The 23,557-nt window shown below is 47.4% G+C and overlaps 1 protein-coding gene across 6 annotated transcripts in view; it reads left to right on the top strand.

Annotated features, from left to right (window-relative positions):
• The window catches only part of rhbdf1a (rhomboid 5 homolog 1a (Drosophila)), a 497,373-nt gene that overhangs the window by 287,986 nt on the left and 185,830 nt on the right, over positions 1-23,557 (top strand). For all 6 annotated transcript variants that reach the window (XM_038819453.1, XM_038819449.1, XM_038819450.1 and 3 more), the window contains one exon: positions 17,355-17,489. In XM_038819453.1, coding sequence (XP_038675381.1) covers positions 17,373-17,489 — 117 coding nt within the window. In that variant the 5' untranslated portion in view covers positions 17,355-17,372. The remainder of the gene's footprint in view (positions 1-17,354; positions 17,490-23,557) is intronic.

The following is a 23,557-nucleotide window of genomic DNA, read 5'->3' as shown; positions in this document are numbered from 1 at the left end:
GTTTTGTTTTCGGAATTTGAATTGTTAGTTCCAATATCCAGACATGCCTCTCCCAACCGTTAAGAACCCCACTAAAAACTTCCAGCAGGTTTGAGAGTTTGTTTCTTCTTAGTGGATGGGATTCCGACTTGAAGAAACAAATACAAATATCTAATTAAAGCAGCAAAATGGTAATAGTGAAAATTTGAAAGAAAAGCAGAACATGCTGGAAACACAACAGGCGGGATTTGTTGGCCGCGCCCACCTGGCGACTGGAAATTCCCGCCTGAGTTCAACAGACCTTTACATGGTTCCCTTCCATTGGCAACCTTGCAGCGGACACGGCCGAAAATCCAGCCCAACAGGTCTGAAGAGAAGTAAATATTTTATACGTTTTTAAAATTCTGTTCTCCCCGTGTCTGCGTGGTTTTCCTCCGGGTGCTCCGGTCTCCTCCCACAAGTCCTGAAAGACATATTGTTAAGTAATTTGGACATTCTGAATTCTCCCTCAGTGTACCCAAACAGGTGCCAGAGTGTGGCGACTGGGGGATTTTCACAGTAACTCATTGTGGTGTTAATGTACGCCTACTGTGACAATAATAAAGATTGTGATTGTGAAATTCACGTAACTTTTAACAGTGACTGAGGTAAAGGATTGCACATTAAAGTTTCACATTTAAAAACTTTTACTTTAACAAACTAAAAGCAACATTGCATCAAAATTACTTACTTGGCAACTAATATACTAAATGACAGATGTGATATTTCCTCTTAACTTAGCACAACACAAAACTCAAACGTTTATAACAGCACGCTACCAGCAGAAGCTAGTCTTGTTTTTAAGGGCTCCAGATTCAACAGGGTATCTTCTCCTTGCCCCACTAGAGTGAATATTCCTGTGCCCAGTTAAACCAAGTCCCCTTCACCCAATCTCACCAAACTCGCATGGACTTCCGCTTGCAAGGCACTCCCTGGGTAGCCGTTGGCCTTTTACTGTCCACAAGCCTCATATCTTTGAATAGGGAATCCACCCTCACCAGCACTCTGTCATTTTCTTCTGTGTTGCAACACCTGTCATCTTCCCCAAATAGCAACACCTGTCGTGGATCGTCTTCCCCAAGTCTCTGTCTGACTGAGTCTGAGAGTATTTTTAATACTTTTGGGGGGGTGGGCATCGCTGGCGAAGCCAGCATTTAGTGCCCATCCTAATTGTCGTTGTGAAGATGGTGGTGAGCTGCCTTCTTGAACATTTCAGTCCAAGTGTTGTATGTACAATACTGTTAGCGAGGGCGTTCCCAGATTTTACTCAGAGCCGACAATGAACAAATGGTGATAGAATTCCAGATCAGGATGGTGAGTGGCTTGGAGAGAAATTTGAAGGTCGTTGTGTTCCCATGTGTCTGCTGTCATTGTCCTTTGAGGTGGGTTTGGAAGGTTCTGCTGAAGGAGCCTCGGTGAATTGCTGCAGTGACTCTTGTAGATGTTGCATATTGCTTGACACTGTGGGGGGAGTGAGCATTTAAGTTGGTGGATTGGATATAAATCAAGTGGGCTGCTTTGTCCTGGAAGGTGTTGAGCTTCTTCAATGCTGCAGTCAAGTGGAGACTATTCCATCACACTCCTGACTTGTGCCTTATAGACGGTGGACAGGCTTTGGGGAGTCCAGTGGTGAGTTACTTTCTGCAGGATGCCCAGTCTCTGACTTGCCCTTGTAGCTACTGTATTTAACATAGAACAGCACAGAACAGGCCCTTCGGCCCTCAATGTTGTGCCGAGCAATGATCACCCTACTCAAACCCACTTATCCACCCTATACCCGTAACCCAACAACCCCCCCTTAACCTTACTTTTTAGGACACTACGGGCAATTTAGCATGGCCAATCCACCTAACCCGCACATCTTTGGACTGTGGGAGGAAACTGGAGCACCCGGAGGAAACCCACGCACACACGGGGAGGACGTGCAGACTCCGTACAGACAGTGACCCAGCCGGGAATCGAACCTGCGACCCTGGAGCTGTGAAGCATTTATGCTAACCACCATGCCACCGTGCTGCCCCAAATTTTTTTGGGTATTTATATGGCTCGTCCGGTTCAGTTTCAGGTCAATGGTAACCCCTCCAGCAGGTTGAATGTGGGGGATTGAACAATGGTAATGCCAGTGAATGGAAAAGGTAGATGGTTAGATTCTCTCTTGTTGGAGATGGTCATTGCCCAGCACTAGTGTGGTGTGAATGTAACTTGCCAAGCCTGGATATTGTCCAGGCCTTGCTGCATCTGGATGTGGAATGTATATGGTCTGCACACAACCAACCTAGCTGCCAATTTCATGTCGAGGTGTAAAAATTTACATCATACTTTCAATAAGTTGGGGCAGCATGTGGCGCAGTGGTTAGCACTGGGACTGCAGCGCTGAGGACCCAGGTTTGAATCCCGGCCCTGAGTCACTGTCCGTGTGGAGTTTGCACATTCTCCCCATGTCTGCGTGGGTTTCATCCCCACAATCCAAAGATGTGCAGGGTAGATGGATTGGCCACGCTAAATTGCCCCTTAATTGGGGGAAAAGAAATTGGGTACTCTAAATTTATATTAAAAAATACTTTCAATAAGTTTTGATTTGAGTTTCTGTAACAAACAGGTTGCATGGGTTTGTAGGAATTAGGATTTAGTCAGAACTCCTATTCCCCTCGTCAGACTATTCCACTTTAACTTCAATGAAAAGGGACCGTTTAAAACTCCAGAGAGTTATCAAATAAGAGTGTCAAATAAAATGCCTGTATCATTTTCTCATACAGAGAAATTAAAGTGCAGTTTACACAGTCATTTACTGGATGTGTTGGTTTTCATGCAGCACATTAATTGCTGAAATGTTTTTGGCATTCACATGCTTCAGACTAAAATGGTTTAGGTCAGAAATCTTTTAGGGAAGTGAAAGAATCCTGCACAGAATATTGCAAAAATCTTAACCTGGTAACTGTCACACCAAAGCCATCAGCTCAATGACATTGCATTTCCTTGCAGCCTACAGCACTTGTTCTGGGGGAGGACAGTTTATCGTGCTTCAGGCCCTTATTTCCGTAAGCCTTCCTCCATCCTTTGAGGAGCTGCTGTATTTCTGTTTGAACAGCTGAAACTAGTATTTTCTGAGTACCATTTATTGTGCAGCATTGACATGCTGTGTGCAGTGCTGCTGGAGCAAGTAAAGGCATTGATGGGATTCGCTATAGAACAGTACAGCACAGAACAGGCCCTTCGGCCCTCGATGTTGTGCCGAGCAATGATCACCCTACTCAAACCCACGTATCCACCCTTTACCCGTAACCCAACAACCCCCCCCTTAACCTTACTTTTTAGGACACTACGGGCAATTTAGCATGGCCAATCCGGAAGTGCAGAAGGTTTTAGTTTAGATAGGAATCATGATGAGCACAGGCTTGGAGGACCCGAGGGCCTGATCCTGTGCTGTAGTGTTCTTTGGTAAGAAGAACACAAAGAGACAATATAAAATATAGGGCACAGTTCTAGAGCGGTGCAGAAACAGAGGGATCTGGGTGTATATGTGAATAAGTCATTGAAGGTGGCAGAACATTTGAGATAATAAAGCATATAGTATCCTGAGTTTTATTAATTGGGGAGTAGAATACAAGAGGGAGGTCATGTTGAACTTGTATAAGGCACTAGTTTGGTTGCAGCTGGAATATTGCGTCCATTTCTGGACACCACTTTTGAGGAAGGATGTGAAGACATCGGAGAAAGTGCTGAAAAGATGCATGATAATGGTTGCAGGGATGAGGAACTTTGGTTATGATGATGTGGAAAGGATGTTTCCTCCAATGGGAAAATTTAGTAATGGGGGTCACTGTTGAAAAATGTGGGGGTCACCCACTCAGGACAGGTGAGAATTTTTTTTTCTCTGAGAGGGTTGAGTCTTTGGAACTCGCCTCCTCAAAAGGTGGTGGAACCAAAATCTGAATATTTTCAAGACCGAGGTAGATTGATCAGAAAGAGGGTTACAGTTTATTGGGGGTAGGCATGAATATGGTATTTAGGTTACAATCAAGAGGCGACTAGATATAGCACTTGGGGCGAATGGGATCAAAGGTTATGGGGAGAAAGCAGGATTCGGCTATTGAGTTGGATGATCAGCCATGACCGTAATAAATGGCCGAGCAGGCTCGAAAGGCCAAAAGGCCTCCTCCTGCTCCTATTTTCTATATAACTATGTAATCCGATCACCCATGATCTTAGAATAGAACCATAGAATCGCAGCAGAAAGTGGCCATTCGGCCCATCGAGTCTGCATCGACCCTCGAAAGAACATCTTACCTTTGCCCACCCGCCCCCGCCCTATCCCCGTAACCCCAGTTAATCTGCACATCTTTGTTTAGCAGAGCTGGTTTAAGGGGCTGAGTGACCTACTGCTCTTAATTCGTCTGTTTGTTTGTATGCTAATTTGGACTGTTTTCCTTGGAGAAAAGAAGGCTGAGAGGAGATTTGATAGACTTATTTAAAATCATGAGGGGTCTGGACAGAATAGATAGGAATAAAATACCCACTCATGAAAGGATCAAGGACGAGAGGACACAAATTTAAAGTAATTGGCAAAAGAAACTTGAGGAAAATCTTTTTTTCCCGCAGCAAGTGGTTAAGATGTGGAATTCTCTATCTGAGAGGCAGGCTCGATTGAAACATTGCAAAGAGAATTAGACTTATCTGAAAAGGAAGAATGGGTTACAGGGAGAAGGTGGGCGAATGACACTGAGTGAATGAAATGAAAATCGCTTATTGTCACAAGTAGGCTTCAAGTGAAGTTACTGTGAAAATCCCCTAGTCACCACATTTTGGCACCTGTTAGGGGAAGCTGGTACGGGAATTGAACCGTGCTGCTGGTCTGCTTGGTTTGCTTTCAAAGCCAGCGATTCAGTCCTGTGCTAAATTTTTTTTTTAATAAATGTTTTTATTCAGTTTTCATATTTTATATTGAACAAATTACAAATTGTTAGGAGAAAGAAAAAAAAACAAACACGCAAAAATTAACATACATATTTACAGGTAAGCATCTTCGTAGTAGTAACTGCGCCCCCCCCCCCCCCCCCCCCCCTCAACATGTTTATTTAGTTTGGTTTTGGGCCTTAGCTAGCCATCGAACCCCCGTAACGAACCTGTAGCCCCCCCCCCTCCCGCTACCTTCCCCCGACTATTCTTCCTCTTGTACATTGGCCACAAATAGGTCCCGGAACAGTTGCATGAATGGCTCCCACGTTCTGTGGAAGCCGTCGTCCGACCCTCGGATGGCAAATTTGATTTTCTCCATTTGGAGAGATTCCGAGAGGTCGGACAGCCAGTCCGCAGCTCTGGGCGGTGCTGCTGACCGCCAGCCAAACAGGATTCTACGGCGGGCGATCAGGGAGGCAAAGGCAAGGGCGTCCGCCCTCCTCCCCAGGAATAGATCTGGCTGTTCTGAAACCCCGAAGACCGCCACTATCGGGCATGGCTCCACCCTCACTCCCACCACTTTGGACATTACCTCGAAGAAGGCTGTCCAGTACTCCACAAGTCTGGGGCAAGACCAGAACATGTGTGCGTGGTTGGCCGGGCCTCTTTGGCACCGCTCACATTTGTCCTCCACCTCCGGGAAGAACCTACTCATACGGTTTCTCGTTAAGTGGGCTCTATGTACCACTTTTAGTTGCGTCAGGCTGAGCCTTGCGCACGTGGAGGTGGGTCCTGTGCTAAATTAGCCCCTGGTTTAAATTCAGGGGCTGGTTTAGCTCACTCGGCTAAATCGCTGGCTTTTAAAGCAGGCCAGCAGCACGGTTCGATTCCCGTACCAGCCTCCCCGGACAGGCGCCGGAATGTGGCGACTAGGGGCTTTTCACAGTAACTTCATTGAAGCCTACTCGTGACAATAAGCGATTTTCATTTTCAAATTCTTCATTCAGAGAGCTGGAGCAGACACGATGGGCCGAATGGTCTCCTTTTGCACTAACAATTCTGCGATTCTCTGAGCTTAAAATTTTTATCTTTTAAAGTTAGCTGAGGGGACCAACCGGCCTCATTTTTATTGTCTCAGACCACCCGGTATGAAAGTTAAAATCCGAGATAGTGGGTGGGTGAGATCATAACTGAACTGTAAAGCATTTGGTTCATCCTCTGTTTCCAGTCTGGCGCAGAAATGCACCTGGAATCCTTAAAGGGTTAACAGAGGTTGTGCAGAATGTTTCCCTTAAGACATCTCTGGTCTTCCCACGGCTGAATGTTCTTATTTTTTGATACTGTGCTCTCTGGAGGCTGTGGTGACAACATTTTTATAAACACTGTGGTATTTGGCTAATGTACCATCATTTCTCTTGGGATATGTGGGTGGGAAATTGCAGTGTATTAGCCAAATACAATCTTTCTGTTTCCAAGGAGTGGAGCTCTAACCCATTAGCCAGTGTATTATCTGTGACTCCACTTCAACATTCTGTATGGTTCACTGCAGAAAGAGCTGAAATATTTGGAAATAAATTGTGATTATTTCTATTAAAACTCAATTGCCTTAAATATTCACTCCCTCCTTCACCCGTGTATTGTGGCTGCTGTGGACACCAGTCATATGATTCTATGGTACATTGCTTTCATGTATTTTTGATACCATTCCACAAATTTCTGATTCTATTACCTAGAAGGACAACGGCAACAGCCACATGGGAGTGGCACCGCCTCCAGTTCCCCTGCAAGTCACCAATCATTCTGACCAGGGAGCAAATCGCTGCTTCATAATCATTGTTACGGGAAAACCTGGACCTTTCTACCTAACAACATTGACAGAGCACTTTCACTGCATAGTTCAAGGAGATGTCTTGACCTTCTCGAGGGCAATTGGGGATGGGCACAAAAATGCAGACCTCGCCAGCGATGCTCGGATCCCATGAATGAATAAAAAAAACTTAAAAGAAAAATGAAACTAAACTTCTGGAGGGAGAAAAAAGGTTGCTGCAGTTTTCAAAATAGAAACTCATTTGGAAAAGAACCCAGTTCATCGAGTAAATAGCAGAAGTAAATAGCACACCACAGGAGGGTACTGAAGGGCGTTCACGCATACAAACAGATTTTGTTCCGAGTGCTCAGAATTGTGTCCCAGTAAGAAAAATACATTTTCGAGTAGTGCAGTTTAGCCATCAGTTGAGTTGTAGAATACTTAGAAGGAGAATTTCTGTGGCACCCTTTCAATCTCCTGTCATCATTTTGGCAGAGGATCAGTGGCAATTGTAGCAAAATGGTTTAAACAGCTGATTTTTGCTTTTTTTTTATAAATTTAGAGTACCCAATTATTTTTTCCAATTAAGGGACAATTTAGCGTGGCCAATCCACCTACTCTGCACATTTTTGGGTTGTGGGGGCGAAACCCACGCAGACACGGGGAGAATGTGCAAACTCCACACGGACAGTGACCCAGAGCCGGGATCGATCCTGGGACCTCAGCGCCGTGAGGCGGTTGTGCTAACCACTAGGCCACCGTGCTGCCCTGATTTTTGCTTTTTATGTTGTACCTCTGGGGGGGGATCCGCTGAAGTTAAGATAATAAAATGGGAGAATTTCTGTAATGGAAAGGATAGAGTCAGGACAGTAGTTATCTCCAGCCACAAAATTGTATATATGTACATATTGACCATGGTGAATGAAGTTGGGTGGGAGAACGTTAATCTGCTGTATAACAGCAGCAGTTGGAGGATCTGTTCTGGGCTGTAAGTCTCATGGTATTCTATGTAATTCTTGGAATTTTTAGTCATGTTGGAAAGTTTGCGTCCACTCGACAGGATCTCAGTTTAACAGAAAGACGAGACCCTCTCAGTGCTCCACTGGGTTTCCGCAACCCGTTTCAAACTGGTTTCGGGTTATGTTCTATGTTCAGTCTGTTCACCAAGGCACTAGGGTTAATTTTCAACTTCAGTGGAAGCACAGAACTGGCAGCATGCCACTGGCACGCCCATTATGGGCCCCGCCTAACTTTCGATCAACTTGCCAATTTTCCATTGCTGCCAGAGTTTAGAATGATCCACAGTGAGTGAAAGGCCACCCAGCTGCTCCCTATTATCAGCTGTGGCTCTGTGGCAGCACTCTCATCTCTGATTCAGAATGTTATGGGTATCAGTTCCACTCCAAGCACACAATTCCAGATTGTAAACCCAGTGGAGTACTGAGAGGGAGTCGACTTTCTGTTAAACTGAGACGCTGTCGAGTGGACGTAAAAAATCTCGTGGTACTATTTTTAAGACGATCATAGGAATAGGAGTAGGCCATTCAGCCCCTCCTGCCATTCAAGGAGATCGTGGCGGATCTGTGGCCTAACTCCAAATACCCATCTTTGGTTTGGTCCATATTCCTTAAAATCTTTGCTAAAAAAATCTTTCCGTCTCAGATTTAAAACTAACAACTCTAGCTTCAACTGCTGTTTTTTGGAGAGAGTTCCACCCCAACGGTGTGGCCCTAATGTTTAGACAATGCCTCCTCTCGGGGAAGTTCTCCTCATGACCTGGCCAATATTTTCTCCAATCAATACAGATAATCTCCTAATTATCTTGCGGCTATTTGTGGGATCTTGCTGTGCACATTGCCTGCCACGTTTTCTTCACTAGAACATTGGCTATATTGCCGAAGTATTCATTGCAAAGTATTTTGGGATGACCTGGGGGCATTGAAGGCAAAGCATGAATCACAGGGCTGAATTTTGCAGTCCTTCTCATCAGTGCGGTCCTCGGGAGGAGGGAGGAAAGCCTGGCTGAAGTCTTTTATGCTTTTTTAAATTGGTTGTTAAATTCCCACCCATCCAATGCTACATGCTGCCCACCAGCTCCAACCTCCATGGCTGTCATCCTCAAGAGGCAGAGAAATGTAATTTGAGCCTGGGCATTGTAGTGGGCTGGGCATTGTAGTGGGCTGGGCATTGTAGTGGGCTGGGCATTGTAGTGGGCTGGGCATTGTAGTGGGCTGGGCATTGTAGTGGGCTGGGCATTGTAGTGGGCTGGGCATTGTAGTGAGCTGGGCATTGTAGTGAGCTGGGCATTGTAGTGGGCTGGGCATTGTAGTGAGCTGGGCATTGTAGTGAGCTGGGCATTGTAGTGAGCTGGGCATTGTAGTGAGCTGGGCATTGTAGTGAGCTGGGCATTGTAGTGAGCTGGGCATTGTGGGCCTGGCATTGTAGTGAGCTGGGCATTGTAGTGAGCTGGGCATTGTAGTGAGCTGGGCATTGTAGTGAGCTGGGCATTGTAGTGAGCTGGGCATTGTAGTGAGCTGGGCATTGTAGTGAGCTGGGCATTGTAGTGAGCTGGCATTGTAGTGAGCTGGGCATTGTAGTGAGCTGGGCATTGTGGGCCTGGCATTGTAGTGAGCTGGGCATTGTAGTGAGCTGGGCATTGTGGGCCTGGCATTGTAGTGAGCTGGGCATTGTAGTGAGCTGGGCATTGTAGTGAGCTGGGCATTGTAGTGGGCTGGGCATTGTAATGGGCTGGGCATTGTAATGGGCTGGGCATTGTAGTGAGCCGGGCATTGTAGTGGGCCTGGCATTGTAGTGAGCTGGGCATTGTAGTGGGCCTGGCATTGTAGTGGGCTGGGCATTGTGGGCCTGGCATTGTAGTGGGCCGGGCATTGTAGTGAGCCGGGCATTGTAGTGGGCCGGGCATTGTAGTGAGCCGGGCATTGTAGTGAGCCGGGCATTGTAGTGAGCCGGGCATTGTAGTGAGCCGGGCATTGTAGTGAGCCGGGCATTGTGGGCCTGGCATTGTAGTGGGCCTGGCATTGTAGTGGGCCGGGCATTGTAGTGGGCCTGGCATTGTAGTGAGCCGGGCATTGTAGTGGGCCTGGCATTGTAGTGAGCCGGGCATTGTAGTGAGCCGGGCATTGTAGTGGGCTGGGCATTGTAATGGGCCGGGCATTGTAGTGGGCTGGGCATTGTAGTGGGCTGGGCATTGTAATGGGCTGGGCATTGTAGTGGGCTGGGCATTGTAGTGGGCTGGGCATTGTAGTGAGCCGGGCATTGTAGTGGGCCTGGCATTGTAGTGAGCCGGGCATTGTAGTGAGCCGGGCATTGTAGTGGGCCGGGCATTGTAGTGGGCCGGGCATTGTAGTGGGCCTGGCATTGTAGTGGGCCTGGCATTGTAGTGGGCCTGGCATTGTAGTGGGCCTGGCATTGTAGTGGGCCGGGCATTGTAGTGGGCCGGGCATTGTAGTGGGCCGGGCATTGTAGTGGGCCGGGCATTGTAGTGGGCCGGGCATTGTAGTGAGCCGGGCATTGTAGTGGGCTGGGCATGGGCCTCAGCAGTTTGCAGGAGCTCATGACACTTCCCTGCTTCGACCGACCCGAAGCTAAAATCAGGGAGGCATTCACCGTTGGCCGATGTTGAAATCGGGAAAAGCGATTGGGTGGAGAATAGGTTCTGACGCCCAAATCACGGTAGGAACCGATTTGATGCCAAATCGCAAGCCTCCATCACCTCGGCAGCGGTATTCTCGGGGCCTCCGCGATTCCCCGCCTCCACTGAGCCGCGTTCCCAACGGCGCAGTTTATTTCCCCTTTTAAAAATCGTGAAACCGGCGTGGTGGCTGCCGAGGGAGAGAGAGCAGGTTTGGAAGGTGTCCAACATCACCACAGTTTGCTGACAGTTGTGCTGCTGACCAGGAGGCTTCTGCCAGGGCTGGGAGGAGCAGTGGGGGGTGGGCTGAGAGGTTAAGGTGGATGGGCACGGAACACATTTGTCACAGTCGGCAAAGCAGTCATGCAGCATCGCATGCTGCTGACAGGCCACTGTGAACTTAGGGCCATGGATGGGTGTCCCCCAGGCCACCCCCCTCAGGTGCCCTCTGGCCCAGCCGACCCCTCAGCTGTATGGGCATGCTGCAGCACAATCAGTGCCATCTTGTTGGCTGGGATGAGTGTGTGTAGTGATTGTACTGTGTACATGCGGCTGCAGCTTGTCAGCCTCGCAAGTGTCAATCACTGATGAGGCAAATCCCGCACTGTTTTTCATTGGAATAGATTATACTCCATGTGGCACTGGTACTAGCTCCTTAATCGTAGCGGAATTGGCTCAGGTGTGGCCCTAGTTTTTCTGACTTTCACTAATTCTGCGTTGGTGTCGACACTTCAGAAGCGGAGAATCCCGCCCCAGGACTTCTAACGTTTCAGCCGTCAATGGAGGTGAATGAGTGCAAAGTTGTGCAAGACACTGAATGGAATACAAGGAAAACCATCGGGATGGAAGATTTACAGGTAGAGGAGGGTCACAGGCACAATGTTTAGAGGGTGGTTGAGTAGCTGCAGAAGAATCGAGTGTTCCGGGCAGGGAAAAGAGTAGCAATTTGAAAGGACACTTTCAAGAGTTTTGAGGCGAGGTTTTATTTAATAATAAGATTAAGGGTGAGTGAAGGAGTGAGTGAGCTGAAAGAAGACACAAGGTTGTGGCAGGTAAGGGTTTCAGCAAAGGGTCGGAAGTGTTGTGTTTTGCTGCTTCGGATAATACAGGCTGCTACTTGATGCAGTCTTAACTAAAAGGTGCTCCAGACTCTGAAATTAGTTAACGTGTTTATTGAACTATTAACACAGTTCTCAAATGAGTTCGACTCTCTGCTAATCTAACTGTAGTAACTCAGTCTAACTGCACCAGCTTGCTCTAAGCCACGTGCTGTGGTGTGATGCTGTTGATCAACCCTGTCTAACTCTCTAGATGTCTGACTGTGGAAAGAGGCAGGGTGTGAGTGTCTCATCCCCTGAGTGTGGATTGTGGCCAGATGGCATTGAGGTGCGTAGGGAAGAAGTGTTGGCAATTCTGGACAAGGTGAAAATAGATAAGTCCCCGGGGCCGGATGGGATTTATCCTAGGATTCTCTGGGAAGCCAGGGAAGAGATTGCTGAGCCTTTGGCTTTGATTTTTAGGTCATCATTGGCTACAGGAATAGTGCCTGAGGACTGGAGGATAGCAAATGTGGTCCCTTTGTTCAAGAAGGGGAGTAGAGATAACCCCGGTAACTATAGGCCGGTGAGCCTAACGTCTGTGGTGGGTAAAGTCTTGGAGAGGATTATAAAAGATACGATTTATAATCATCTAGATAGGAATAATATGATTAGGGATAGTCAGCATGGTTTTGTGAAGGGTAGGTCATGCCTCACAAACCTTATCGAGTTCTTTGAGAAGGTGACTGAACAGGTAGACGAGGGTAGAGCAGTTGATGTGGTGTATATGGATTTCAGTAAAGCGTTTGATAAGATTCCCCACGGTCGGCTATTGCAGAAAATACGGAGGCTGGGGATTGAGGGTGATTTAGAGATGTGGATCAGAAATTGGCTAGTTGAAAGAAGACAGAGAGTGGTAGTTGATGGGAAATGTTCAGAATGGAGTTCAGTTACGAGTGGCGTACCACAAGGATCTGTTCTGGGGCCGTTGCTGTTTGTCATTTTTATAAATGACCTAGAGGAGGGCGCAGAAGGATGGGTGAGTAAATTTGCAGACGACACAAAAGTCGGTGGAGTTGTAGACAGTGCGGAAGGATGTTGCAGGTTACAGAGGGACATAGATAAGCTGCAGAGCTGGGCTGAGAGGTGGCAAATGGAGTTTAATGTGGAGAAGTGTGAGGTGATTCACTTTGGAAAGAATAACAGGAATGCGGAATATTTGGCTAATGGTAAAATTCTTGGTAGTGTGGATGAGCAGAGGGATCTCGGTGTCCATGTACATAGATCCCTGAAAGTTGCCACCCAGGTTGATAGGGTTGTGAAGAAGGCCTATGGTGTGTTGGCCTTTATTGGTAGAGGGATTGAGTTCCGGAGCCATGAGGTCATGATGCAGCTGTACCAAACTCTGGTACGGCCGCATTTGGAGTATTGCGTACAGTTCTGGTCGCCTCATTATAGGAAGGACGTGGAAGCTTTGGAACGGGTGCAGAGGAGATTTACCAGGATGTTGCCTGGTATGGAGGGAAAATCTTATGAGGAAAGGCTGATGGACTTGAGGTTGTTTTCGTTAGAGAGAAGAAGGTTAAGAGGTGACTTAATAGAGGCATACAAAATGATCAGAGGGTTAGATAGGGTGGACAGCGAGAGCCTTCTCCCGCGGATGGAGGTGGCTAGCACGAGGGGACATAGCCTTAAATTGAGGGGTAATAGATATAGGACAGAGGTCAGAGGTGGGTTTTTTACGCAAAGAGTGGTGAGGCCGTGGAATGCCCTACCTGCAACAGTAGTGAACTCGCCAACATTGAGGGCATTTAAAAATTTATTGGATAAGCATATGGATGATAAGGGGATAGTGTAGGTTAGATGGCCTTTAGTTTTTTTTTTCCATGTCGGTGCAACATCGAGGGCCGAAGGGCCTGTACTGCGCTGTATCGTTCTATGTTCTATCCCTTTTATAGTGTTTTATGTCATGCCCCCTTGTGGTGATGCCACCTCTGAGTGTCCTGACTGCCCATTGGTTGTGTCCTATTCTAAGTGTTCATTGCTTGCATGTTTGCATATGATGACAGGAAGTACCTTGTGCAGAATGATACTTCCTGCATGTTTTTACATTTAATTTAGTTATTGAAACAGCAGAAGACATGTGACATGTAAGACTACTTTTAGCTACAAGTCCCTGAATTCAAATGATTGAATAATTTGATTGATTTAGCACCATAAATCTCCTGTGCAGTTCTAATTTGATTACTTAATTTGAATTACTGGATAATTCAGACTTTGTGGCAATTTAATTAACAGCAATAGACTAAAATCTTAAACTGCAAAGTTGTCTTCCAGGACTATCCTGATTCTTGTACTCTCCTCTCCCTCCCTCTCTCTCAAGTATGGAGAGCAATGGTCTTGTGACATCTCGCTTGATAAATTTGAATTTAAAGGTTCTGACACTGGATAATGGCAAGGTGTTGCTTGTGTAGCTGTACTCCTGCATGAATCTACACCTACATTGGGAAATGGAGAATAAGTTGATGCTGAAATGGAAAGTGCAGTAGGGGAGAGGAAAGGCATAATTTAGGTGAAGATTTCCCTAATTCATTGGCAATACAACAACTTTTTATGTAGCCTCTTTAACATAGTAAAACAGCCCAAGGCTCTTCATGGGAAATTACTCGGATAGAATTTGACACCGAAGTGCACAAGAGATATTCGCCTCTATGATCAACAGCTAGGTTTTCAAAAGTGTCTTAAAGGTAGAAAGAGAGACGAGGAGGTTTAAGGGAGGGATTTTCAGAGTTATGGGTCTCAGTAGCTGAAGAAAGGCTGCCAGTGTAGAAGTGAGTAAAATTGTGGATGTTCAAGGGGCCAGAATTGGAGGAGCACAGGTATCTCCAAGCATTGTCAGGCTGGAGAAGATTGCGGAGCTAGAAGAGGCAAGGCCATGGAGGGATTTGAAAACAAGGATGAGAATTTTAAAATCGAGGTGTTACTTACCTGAGCGTCACAGTATGTCAGTGAGCACATGGGTAATGGGTGAACAGGATTTGATGTGATTGAGCTAATTGGGTGCCAGCAAGCGTGGAAGCTGGGCGATTCGCTAGAAATGCATTGGAATGAAGTACAGAGGTAATAGCGGCGTGGATTAGAGTTTCAGCAGCAGATGTACTGAGGCAGACCTGGAATGCACTGATGTCGAGGTATGACTAGGTGGTCTGAGAGATGAAATTTGGAAGGGCAGCACGGTGGCGCAGTGGTTAGCACTGCTGCCTATGGAGCTGAGGACCCAGGTTCGATTCCTGTCCCGGGTCAGTGGCTGCGTGGAGTTTGCACGTTCTCCCAGTTTCTGCGTGTGTTTCATCCCCACAACCCCAAGATGTGTAGGTTTGGTGGATTGGCCGTGCTAAAAGTGGTTAGTCTAAATTTTTTTTTAAAAAAAAAAGATGAAATTTGAGATGTGGTTGGAGCTCTTGGGATCCTTTATGACCAGTTGTGAACAGTCTGGTTCAGCCACAGATGTACCAGCAGGAGGGATGGATTTGGTGGCTGGGAAGTGGGCCGGGATTCTCCGCTACCCGGCGGGATGGATCATACCGGTGCCGAGGAGTGGCGTGAACCAGTCCGGCATAGGACCGCCCGGAAGGTGCAGAATCCTCCGCACCTTCAGGGGCTAGGCCAGCGCCGGCGGGGTTGGCGCCGAAGGGACTCCACCGGCCGGTGCGAGTTGGCGCATGCGCGGGAGCGCCAGCCTGTGCTAGCGCCATCCCAGCGCATGCGCAGGGGTGTTCTCCTCCGCTCCGGCTGGTCTAACGAAAGAGTGCCCCCACGGCATAGGCCCTTCCGTGGATCGGTGGGCCCCGATCACGGGCCAGGCCACGGTGGGCTTCCCCCCTGGGGCCAGATTTCCCCCGCGCCCCCCTTAGGACTCCGCAGAGCCAGGTCCCGCTGGTACGGACCTGATGTAATATACGCCGGCGGGACTGGCCGAAAATGGGCAGCCACTTGGCTCACCGCAGGGCGGAGAATCACCGGGAGGCCGCTACCACGACCCCGACCAGCGTGGTGCGATTCCCGCCCCCACCGAAAATCTCCGGCGGCGGGGTGGGATTCATTTAAAAAAAAAATAAAAAATTTAGAGTAACCAATTAATTTTTCCAATTAAGGGGCAATTTAGAACATAGAACAGTACAGCACAGAACAGGCCCTTCGGCCCTCAATGTTGTGCCGAGCCATGATCACCCTACTCAAACCCACGTATCCACCCTATACCCGTAACCCAACAACCCCCCCCCCTTAACCTTACTTTAATTAGGACACTACGGGCAATTTAGCATGGCCAATCCACCTAACACGCACATCTTTGGACTGTGGGAGGAAACCGGAGCACCCGGAGGAAACCCACGCACACAGGGGGAGGACGTGCAGACTCCACACAGACAGTGACCCAGCCGGGAATCGAACCTGGGACCCTGGAGCTGTGAAGCATTTATGCTAACCACCATGCTACCCTGCTGCCCCTTTAGCGTGTTCAATCCATCTAGCTTGCACATCTTTTGGGTTGTGGGGGCGAAACACACGCAAACACGGGGAGAATGTGCAAACTCCACACGGACAGTGACCCAGAGCCGGGATCGAACCTGGGACCTCGGCGCCATGAGGCCGCAGTGCTAACACACTACGCCACCGTGCTGCCCCCGGGGCGGGATTCATGCCGCCCCCCCCGGCGATTCTCCGGCCCAGCGGGGGAGTCGGAGAATCCCGCCCATGGAGTCTGAATGAATTCTCTTCAGATTTCCCATTATTTAATTGAAGAAATTTCTGCTCATCCAATGCTGGATGTCTGGCAAGGTGGAAGTGAGGAGAACTGGATGTCACCAGCGCGCATGTAGCAAATGAATTTGTGATTTTGGATTTATGTTGCCAAGAGAGGGGGGTCTTTGAGGGAACGGCAGAGGTAACAGTGCCAGAGCAGAAGAAAAGCCATTGTAGGGGATTCCTTGGCTGTGATTCGATAGATAAGAACAGAACCAGGCGAGACCAGGCCCACCCAGCTGTCTGGTGTTGGGGAGGAGTTGGAGAAGGATGTTGTGGTCAGCAATGTCAAAGACCGGTTGAGAAGGACAAGGCGGGACAGATTATATTTGCCAGTCACTTGGGGTTGCACTTGTGACCTTGATCACGGTCTCACTGGTGCTATGACAGAGGCAGATACCTAAATGGAGGGATCAAAGGTGGGCATGGATTTGGGAGTTTTTTTTTTTAAAATTTAGAGTACCCAATTATTTTCTTTTTCCAATTAAGGGGCAATTTAGAGTGGCCAATCTACCTATCCTGCACATCTTTGGGTTGTGGGGGCGAAACCCACGCAGACACGGGGAGAATGTGCAAACTCCACACGGACAGTGACCCAGGGCCGGGATTCGAACCCGGGTCCTCAGCGCCGTAGGCAGCAATGCTAACCACTGTGCCACCGTGCTGCCCAAGGATTTGGGAGTTGATAACACACGTAAGGAGGATGGAGGTGGGGCAGTAGTCTGGAAGGATTGATGAAAGTAGTTTTGGAGATTGGGACAGGACCTAAGGAGATGGAACATGAGCAGCTAATGTGGGAGACAGAAAGAGTGATTTGATCAGCAGTTTAGTGGGAATGTGGTCTCGTGGGCAAGATTTGCTTGGATAGAACATAGGGAGAGATGGGAGGGAAGCGAGAAAGATATGCAAATTCAGGTTTAGAGCATGGGGGGAATTTTAGATGAAGTTTTACCTGCTGGGCTACATAAAGCAACGGAGACAACGCGAGGTAACGGATCCAATGCATCAACAGGAAAAATAGTTTTTAATTTTGAATTCTTGTTCATAGGTGAAACCTTCGGCCCTTGTGTATGGAGAAATTTACCTGCAGAACCTTTGATGCCACAAAATGACCAAAATTATGTTTCCTTTTCTCCAACAGATTTCAACCTTAAACTACATGATGTCTGACGAACGTCGCGATAGTACAAGCAGCTTACAGAGGAAGAAACCACCTTGGCTCAAGTTGGATATCCCTGCCATCCAGCCCCCGATGGAGGAACCCAGCTCCAATCTGGTAAGAAAAGAAGAGTTGTTTAACCTACCTCCATCTCTGTAGATTGGTTGGTTGGAAAAATGAGACCCTATTGGAAGATAGATTCTAGACTCTTTAAGTGGTCTAGAAGATCAAAAGAGATTTAGGAATTCATTTTCCAAAATCTTTCAGTGGTTACCAAGGCCAAAGAAAATGCAAACAAAATATTGGGGTTTATTTTCCAGAGGGACAGAATTCAAAAGCTGGGAAGTTGCATTAAACGTAGACAAAACCTCGGTTAGATAAACGATAGACAGTTCCTTGTTTCTATAAACTTTGTGTAACTTGCTGCCATGTGGAATAATTAAGGCAAATGTGAGAGATGTATTTATGGGAAAGCCAGATAAATACATGCAGGAGAAAGGTTATCATTTGGGTTAAAGGGCCTAATATAAAGCATAAACACTGGCATGGGACATTTGGCATAAATGTCCTGTTTCTATAAGTTCTAGGTCACATAATATCCCATGCAGCATTCTTAATGAGCATAAAATCTCCCCTCATCTTTTTTGTGAGAGACATTATGGAATGATGTACCTTTATATTAAATTATTGGCATGCTGGGAGCTGAATGAAAAGCATTGTGTGTTTCATGATTTGTGTCATTCTATTGGCTGTCAGGGAGCATTGGACTATATGGGAAAGGAAGAAATCCAATTACTTTCTCCAACTCCTGCTATTAGCTTAGAACATACAATGCAGAAGGAGGCCATTCGGCCCATCGGGTCTGCACCGACCCACTTAAGCCCTCACTTCCACCCTATCCCTGTAACCCAGTAACTCCTCCTAAGCTTTTTGGTCACTAAGGGCAATTTATCATGGCCAATCCACCTAACCTGCACGCCTTTGGACTGTGGGAGGAAACCGGAGCACCCGGAGGAAACCCACGCAGACACTGGGAGAACATGCAGACTCCACACAGACAGTGACCCAGTAGGGAATCGAACCTGGGACCCTGCCGCTGTGAAGCCACAGCGCTATCCACTTGTGCTACCGTGCTGCCCCAGTAGCTCAAGACTGGTACAATTTATATCATTAATCTTTTCCCACACCCTACGTTTCAGTAAGTGGAGAAGCTTAAAGGTGGCTATTATTCCAGGCAAAATGTAAAGTTCTTTCTATCCCTATAGTTTAGGAAAGTGATCCCAAAGCTTGGTCCCATTGTTTTTCAGAGACGTTACTGTTCGGTCATTCCACCTTTTTAGTCTGTTATGCCATTCGGTTTGATTATGGTGGATCTAGCTCAACTGCCCATCAATTTCCCTGGATAACTTTACCTTTTTTAAAATCCCATCACACATTTTAAATGACCCAGCACACACGGGGCTGAATTCTCCGACCCTTCCTTCGGCGCCGATTGGCATGGCGCCAAGCTCCTTCTCCGCCAGACGGCGTGGCGCAAACCAGCCCGGCGCCAGCCTAGCCCCTGAAAGTGCGGAGGATTCCGCACCTTTGGGGCGGCCCGACGCCGGAGTGGTTCATGCCACTCCTCGGTGCTGGAGTTGCCTGCCCCACCGATTCCTGCCAACCACAATGTTTAAGGGGAGAGAATTCATGATTGCGAAGATCATAGAACCATAGAATTTACAGTGTAGAAGGAGACCATTTGGCCCATCGAGTCTGCACCGGCCCTTGGAATGAGCACTCTTCCCAATCCCGCACCTCCATCCTATCCCACCTAACCTTTTAGACACCTAACCTGCACATCTTAGTACAGTGGGAGGAAACCGGAGAATCTGGAGGAAACGCCTCAACCTCTGCCTTTCTAATGAAAACAATCTGAGTCTATTCAGCCTCTCCACATAGCTAACACCGCCCAGACCAGGCAACATCCTGGTAAACCTCCCCTGCACCCTCTCCAAAGCCTCCACATTTTTCTGATAGTGTGGCGACCAGAATTGTGTGCAATATTCCAAGTGTGGCCTCACCAAGGTTCTATACAACTGTAGCATGACTTGCCAGTATTTATACTCAATGCCCCATCCAATGAAGACAAGCATTCCATATGCTTTCTTGACTAACTTGTCCACTTTTGTTGTCACCTTCAAAGGTCTGTGGACATGCACACCCAGATCTCTCTGACTTTCTATATTCCTAATTATGGGCAGCACAGTAGCATAGTGGTTTGCACAATCGCTTCACAGCTCCAGGGTCCCAAGTTCGATTCCTGGCTTGGGTCACTGTCTGTGTGGAGTCTGCACGTTCTCCCCGTGTGTGCGTGGGTTTCCTCCGGGTGCTCCGGTTTCCTCCCACAGTCCAAAGATGTGCAGGTTAGGTGGATTGGCCATGCTAAATTGTCCTTAGTGTCCAAAATTGCCCTTGGTGTTGGGTGGGGTAACTGGGTTATGGGGATAGGGTGGAGGTGTAGGCTTGGGTAGGGTGCTCTTTCCTAGAGCCAGTGCAGACTCGATGGGCCGAATGGCCTCCTTCTACACTGTAAATTCTATGATCCAAGAGTTTTGCTATTTACGGTATATTTCCCCTCTATGTTAGACCTACCAAAATGTATTACCTCACATTTTGTCTGGATTAAACTCCATTTGCCATTTCTCTGCCCAAGTCTCCAACCTATGTCCTGCTGTATCCTCTGGCAATCCTCAACACTATCTGCCAATCCACCAACCTTGGTGTCATTTTCTTCCAAATCATTTACGTATACTACAAACACCAGAGGCCCCCAGCAGAGATCCCTGAGAATTCGCTCCAATAATTTACCGACTACCGAGGAGAGGCTCACTGGCCTATAGTTTTTTTAAAATAAATTTAGAGTACCCAATTATTTTTTCCAATTAAGGGGCAATTTAGCATGGCCAATCCACCTAACCTGCACATTTTTGGGTTGTGGGGGTGAAACCCACGCAAACACAGGGAGAATGTGCAAACTCCACACGGACAGTGACCCAGAGCCGGGATTCGAACCCAGGTCCTCAGCGCCGTAGGGAGCAATGCTAACCACTGCGCCACCGTGCTGCCCTCTGGCCTATAGTTTAAAGGATTATCCTTGCTACCTTTCTTAAAGGACTCCTTTAGCTTTTTCCATTATTTTCTGTATCTGGGTATTAGCGTATTGTGGAAGTGGAAACCCAAAACATTTTCTTTCTTTTTCAAATTTCTTCTTTCTTCCACAGTTTCTAGTGTCTCGCCATTTCAAATATCTGGTTTGTCTATCTTGGACTTGGTGTAGGTGACCTTACATTGAATTCCACCTTGTCACAGATTTGTCCATTTTATCTGTTTTATGTCTCTTTCAGACATCCTGCACCTATCTATGTGACTTACTGTGCCTTCTAACTTATGAGCAACTGTCTATTCCTTCATCCAAGCCATTAGTATACATGCTAAAAAGCAGAAGCTCCAATGCACACCATGGAGAACAGTAGACAGAGTACATTCCCAATCAATTGGGGAGGCGGTGGCACAGTGATATTGTCACTGGACTAGTTAACCAGAGACCCAGTGTACTGCTCTGGGACACAGGTTCAAATCCCACACTGCAGATGGTGAAATTTGAATTCAATACAAATCTGGAATTAAAAGTCTAATGATGACCATGAAACCATTGTTGATTGTCACAAACACCCATCTGGTTCACAAATGTCCTTTAGGGAAGGAAATCTGCCATCCTTACCTGGTCTGGCCTATATATGACTCCAGACCTACAGCAATGGGGTTGACTCTTAACTGCCCCCTCAAGGGCAATTAGGGAAGTGCAATAAATGCTGGCAAAGCCTGCGACGCCCACGTCCCATGAACGAATGAAAAAACTAAATTGCTGATGATGTGGAGATGCCAGCGTTGACTGGAGTGAGTCTTACAACACCAGGTTAAAGTCCAACATGTTTGTTTCAAGTACTGCTCCTTCCTCAGGTGAATGAAGAGGTATGTTCCAGAAATATATATATATAGACAAATTCAAAGATGCCAGACAATGCTTAGTATGCGAGCATTTGCAGGTAATTAAGTGTTTACAGATCCCCCCAGAGATAGGGGTGACCCCAGGTTAAAGAGGTGTGAATTGTCTCAAGTTGGTAGGATTCCGCAAGCCCAGGTTTGATGGTGGGGGATGAATGTCATGCGACATGAATCCCAGGTCCCGGTTGAGGTCACACTCATGTGTGCGGAACTTGGCTATAAGTTTCTGCTCGGCGATTCTGCGTTGTCGCGCGTTCTGAAGACCGCCTTGGAGAATGCTTACCCGGAGATCAGAAGCTGAATGCCCTTGACTGCTGAAGTGTTCCCCGACTGGAAGGGAACATTCCTGCCTGGCGATTGGCGCGCGATGATCGTTCGTTCGTTGTCGTAACGTCTGCATGGTCTCGCCAATGTACCACGCTTCGGGACATCCTTTCCTGCAGCGTATGAGGTTGACAACGTTGGCCAAGTCGCACGAGTATGTACCACATACCTGGTGGGTGGTGTTCTCACGTGAAATGGTGGTGTCCATGTCGATGATCTGGCATGTCTTGCAGAGATTACCATGGCAGGGTTGTGTGGTGTCGTGGTCGCTGTTCTGAAGGTTGGGTAGTTTGCTGCAAGCAGTGGTTTGTTTGAGGTTGCGCAGTTGTTTGAAGGCAAGTAGTGGGGGTGCGGGGATGACCTTGGCAAGATGTTCATCTTCATCGATGACGTGTTGAAGGCTGCGAAGAAGATGTCGTAGTTTCTCCACTCTGGGAAAGTACTGGACGGCGAAGGGTACTCTGTCGGTTGTGTCCTGTGTTTGTCTTCTGAGGAGGTCGGTGCGGTTTTTTGCTGTGGCGCATTGGAACTGTCGATCGATGAGTCGCGTGCCATATCCCGCTCGTACAAGGGCATCTTTCAGCGTCTGTAGATGTCTGTTACGCTCCACCTCGTCTGCGCAGATCCTGTGTATAGGGAGGGCTTGTCCATAGGGGATGGCTTCTTTAATGTGTTTAGGGTGGAAGCTGGAGAAGTGGAGCATCGTGAGGTTATCCGTGGGCTTGCGGTAAAGCGAAGTGCTGAGGTGACCGTCCTTGTTGGCGAGACCATGCAAACGCTGCAACAACGAATGAACGGACATTGCGTGACAATCACCAGGCAGGAATGTTCACTTCCAGTTGGTGAACACGTCAGCAGTCAAGGGCATTCAGCCTCTGATCTCTGGGTAAGCGTTCTCCAAGGTGACCTTCAGGACGCGCGACAATGCAGAATCGCAGAGCAGAAACCTTTAGCCAAGTTCCACACACATGAGTACGGTCTCAACTGGGACCTGGGATTCATGTCGCATTACATTCATCCCCCACCATCTGGCCTGGGCTTGCATAATCCTACCAACTGTCCTGGTTTAAGACAATTCACACCTCTTTAACCTGGGGTTACCCCTATCTCTGGATCTGTAAAGACTTAGTTACCTGCAAATGCTCGCATTCTAAGCATTGTCTGGCATCTTTGAATTTGTCTATATATATATATATATGTTTCTGGATCATACCTCTTCATTCACCTGAGGAAGGAGCATTGCTCCAAAAGGTAGTGTTTGAAACAAACATGTTGAACTTTAACCTGGTGTTGTAAGACTTCTTAAATTGCTGATGGTACACTTATACTTTTTGGCCACTTAGAAGGGATGCATCGAGGCAGCTGCTTTCTTAGTAAATTCCTCCTATTGTAATTGCAAAAGCAACTATTCTTTCTACTCCTGCCAATCGTGAAGTTACAGGATCAGAATCATAAAGGATGTTAATTCAGCCTCTGCAGAGTGTTCCACCTATGATAACAAGGCAGCAGTACCCATCCTTTCAGCAGATTTAAAATGACAGGCCTTCAAAAAAGCTCTGTCACTCGGTAGAAAAAAATTATTCTCTTTGCGGAACAGGTCAGAAAGCATAAGGTGTTTCTAAAAAGAGGAATAACAATTTGAAGGACTTCATCCACCCCCCCCCCCCCCTAATTTCTCCCATTGTGATACTTCACTTTAAACAGGGGAGTAATTTTAATGGTGAATCTCCAGTTTATAGATGTTTGGCAAAGGAACAGAAGAATTGAATAGTTTATAGTTACTAGACATAGAACCATAGATTTCCTATGGTGCA

The sequence above is a fragment of the Scyliorhinus canicula genome, chromosome 15 (genome assembly GCF_902713615.1).
Source record: "Scyliorhinus canicula chromosome 15, sScyCan1.1, whole genome shotgun sequence".
Classification (NCBI taxonomy): Eukaryota; Metazoa; Chordata; class Chondrichthyes; order Carcharhiniformes; family Scyliorhinidae; genus Scyliorhinus; species Scyliorhinus canicula.
This window is presented reverse-complemented; position numbering and strand designations above follow the sequence as displayed.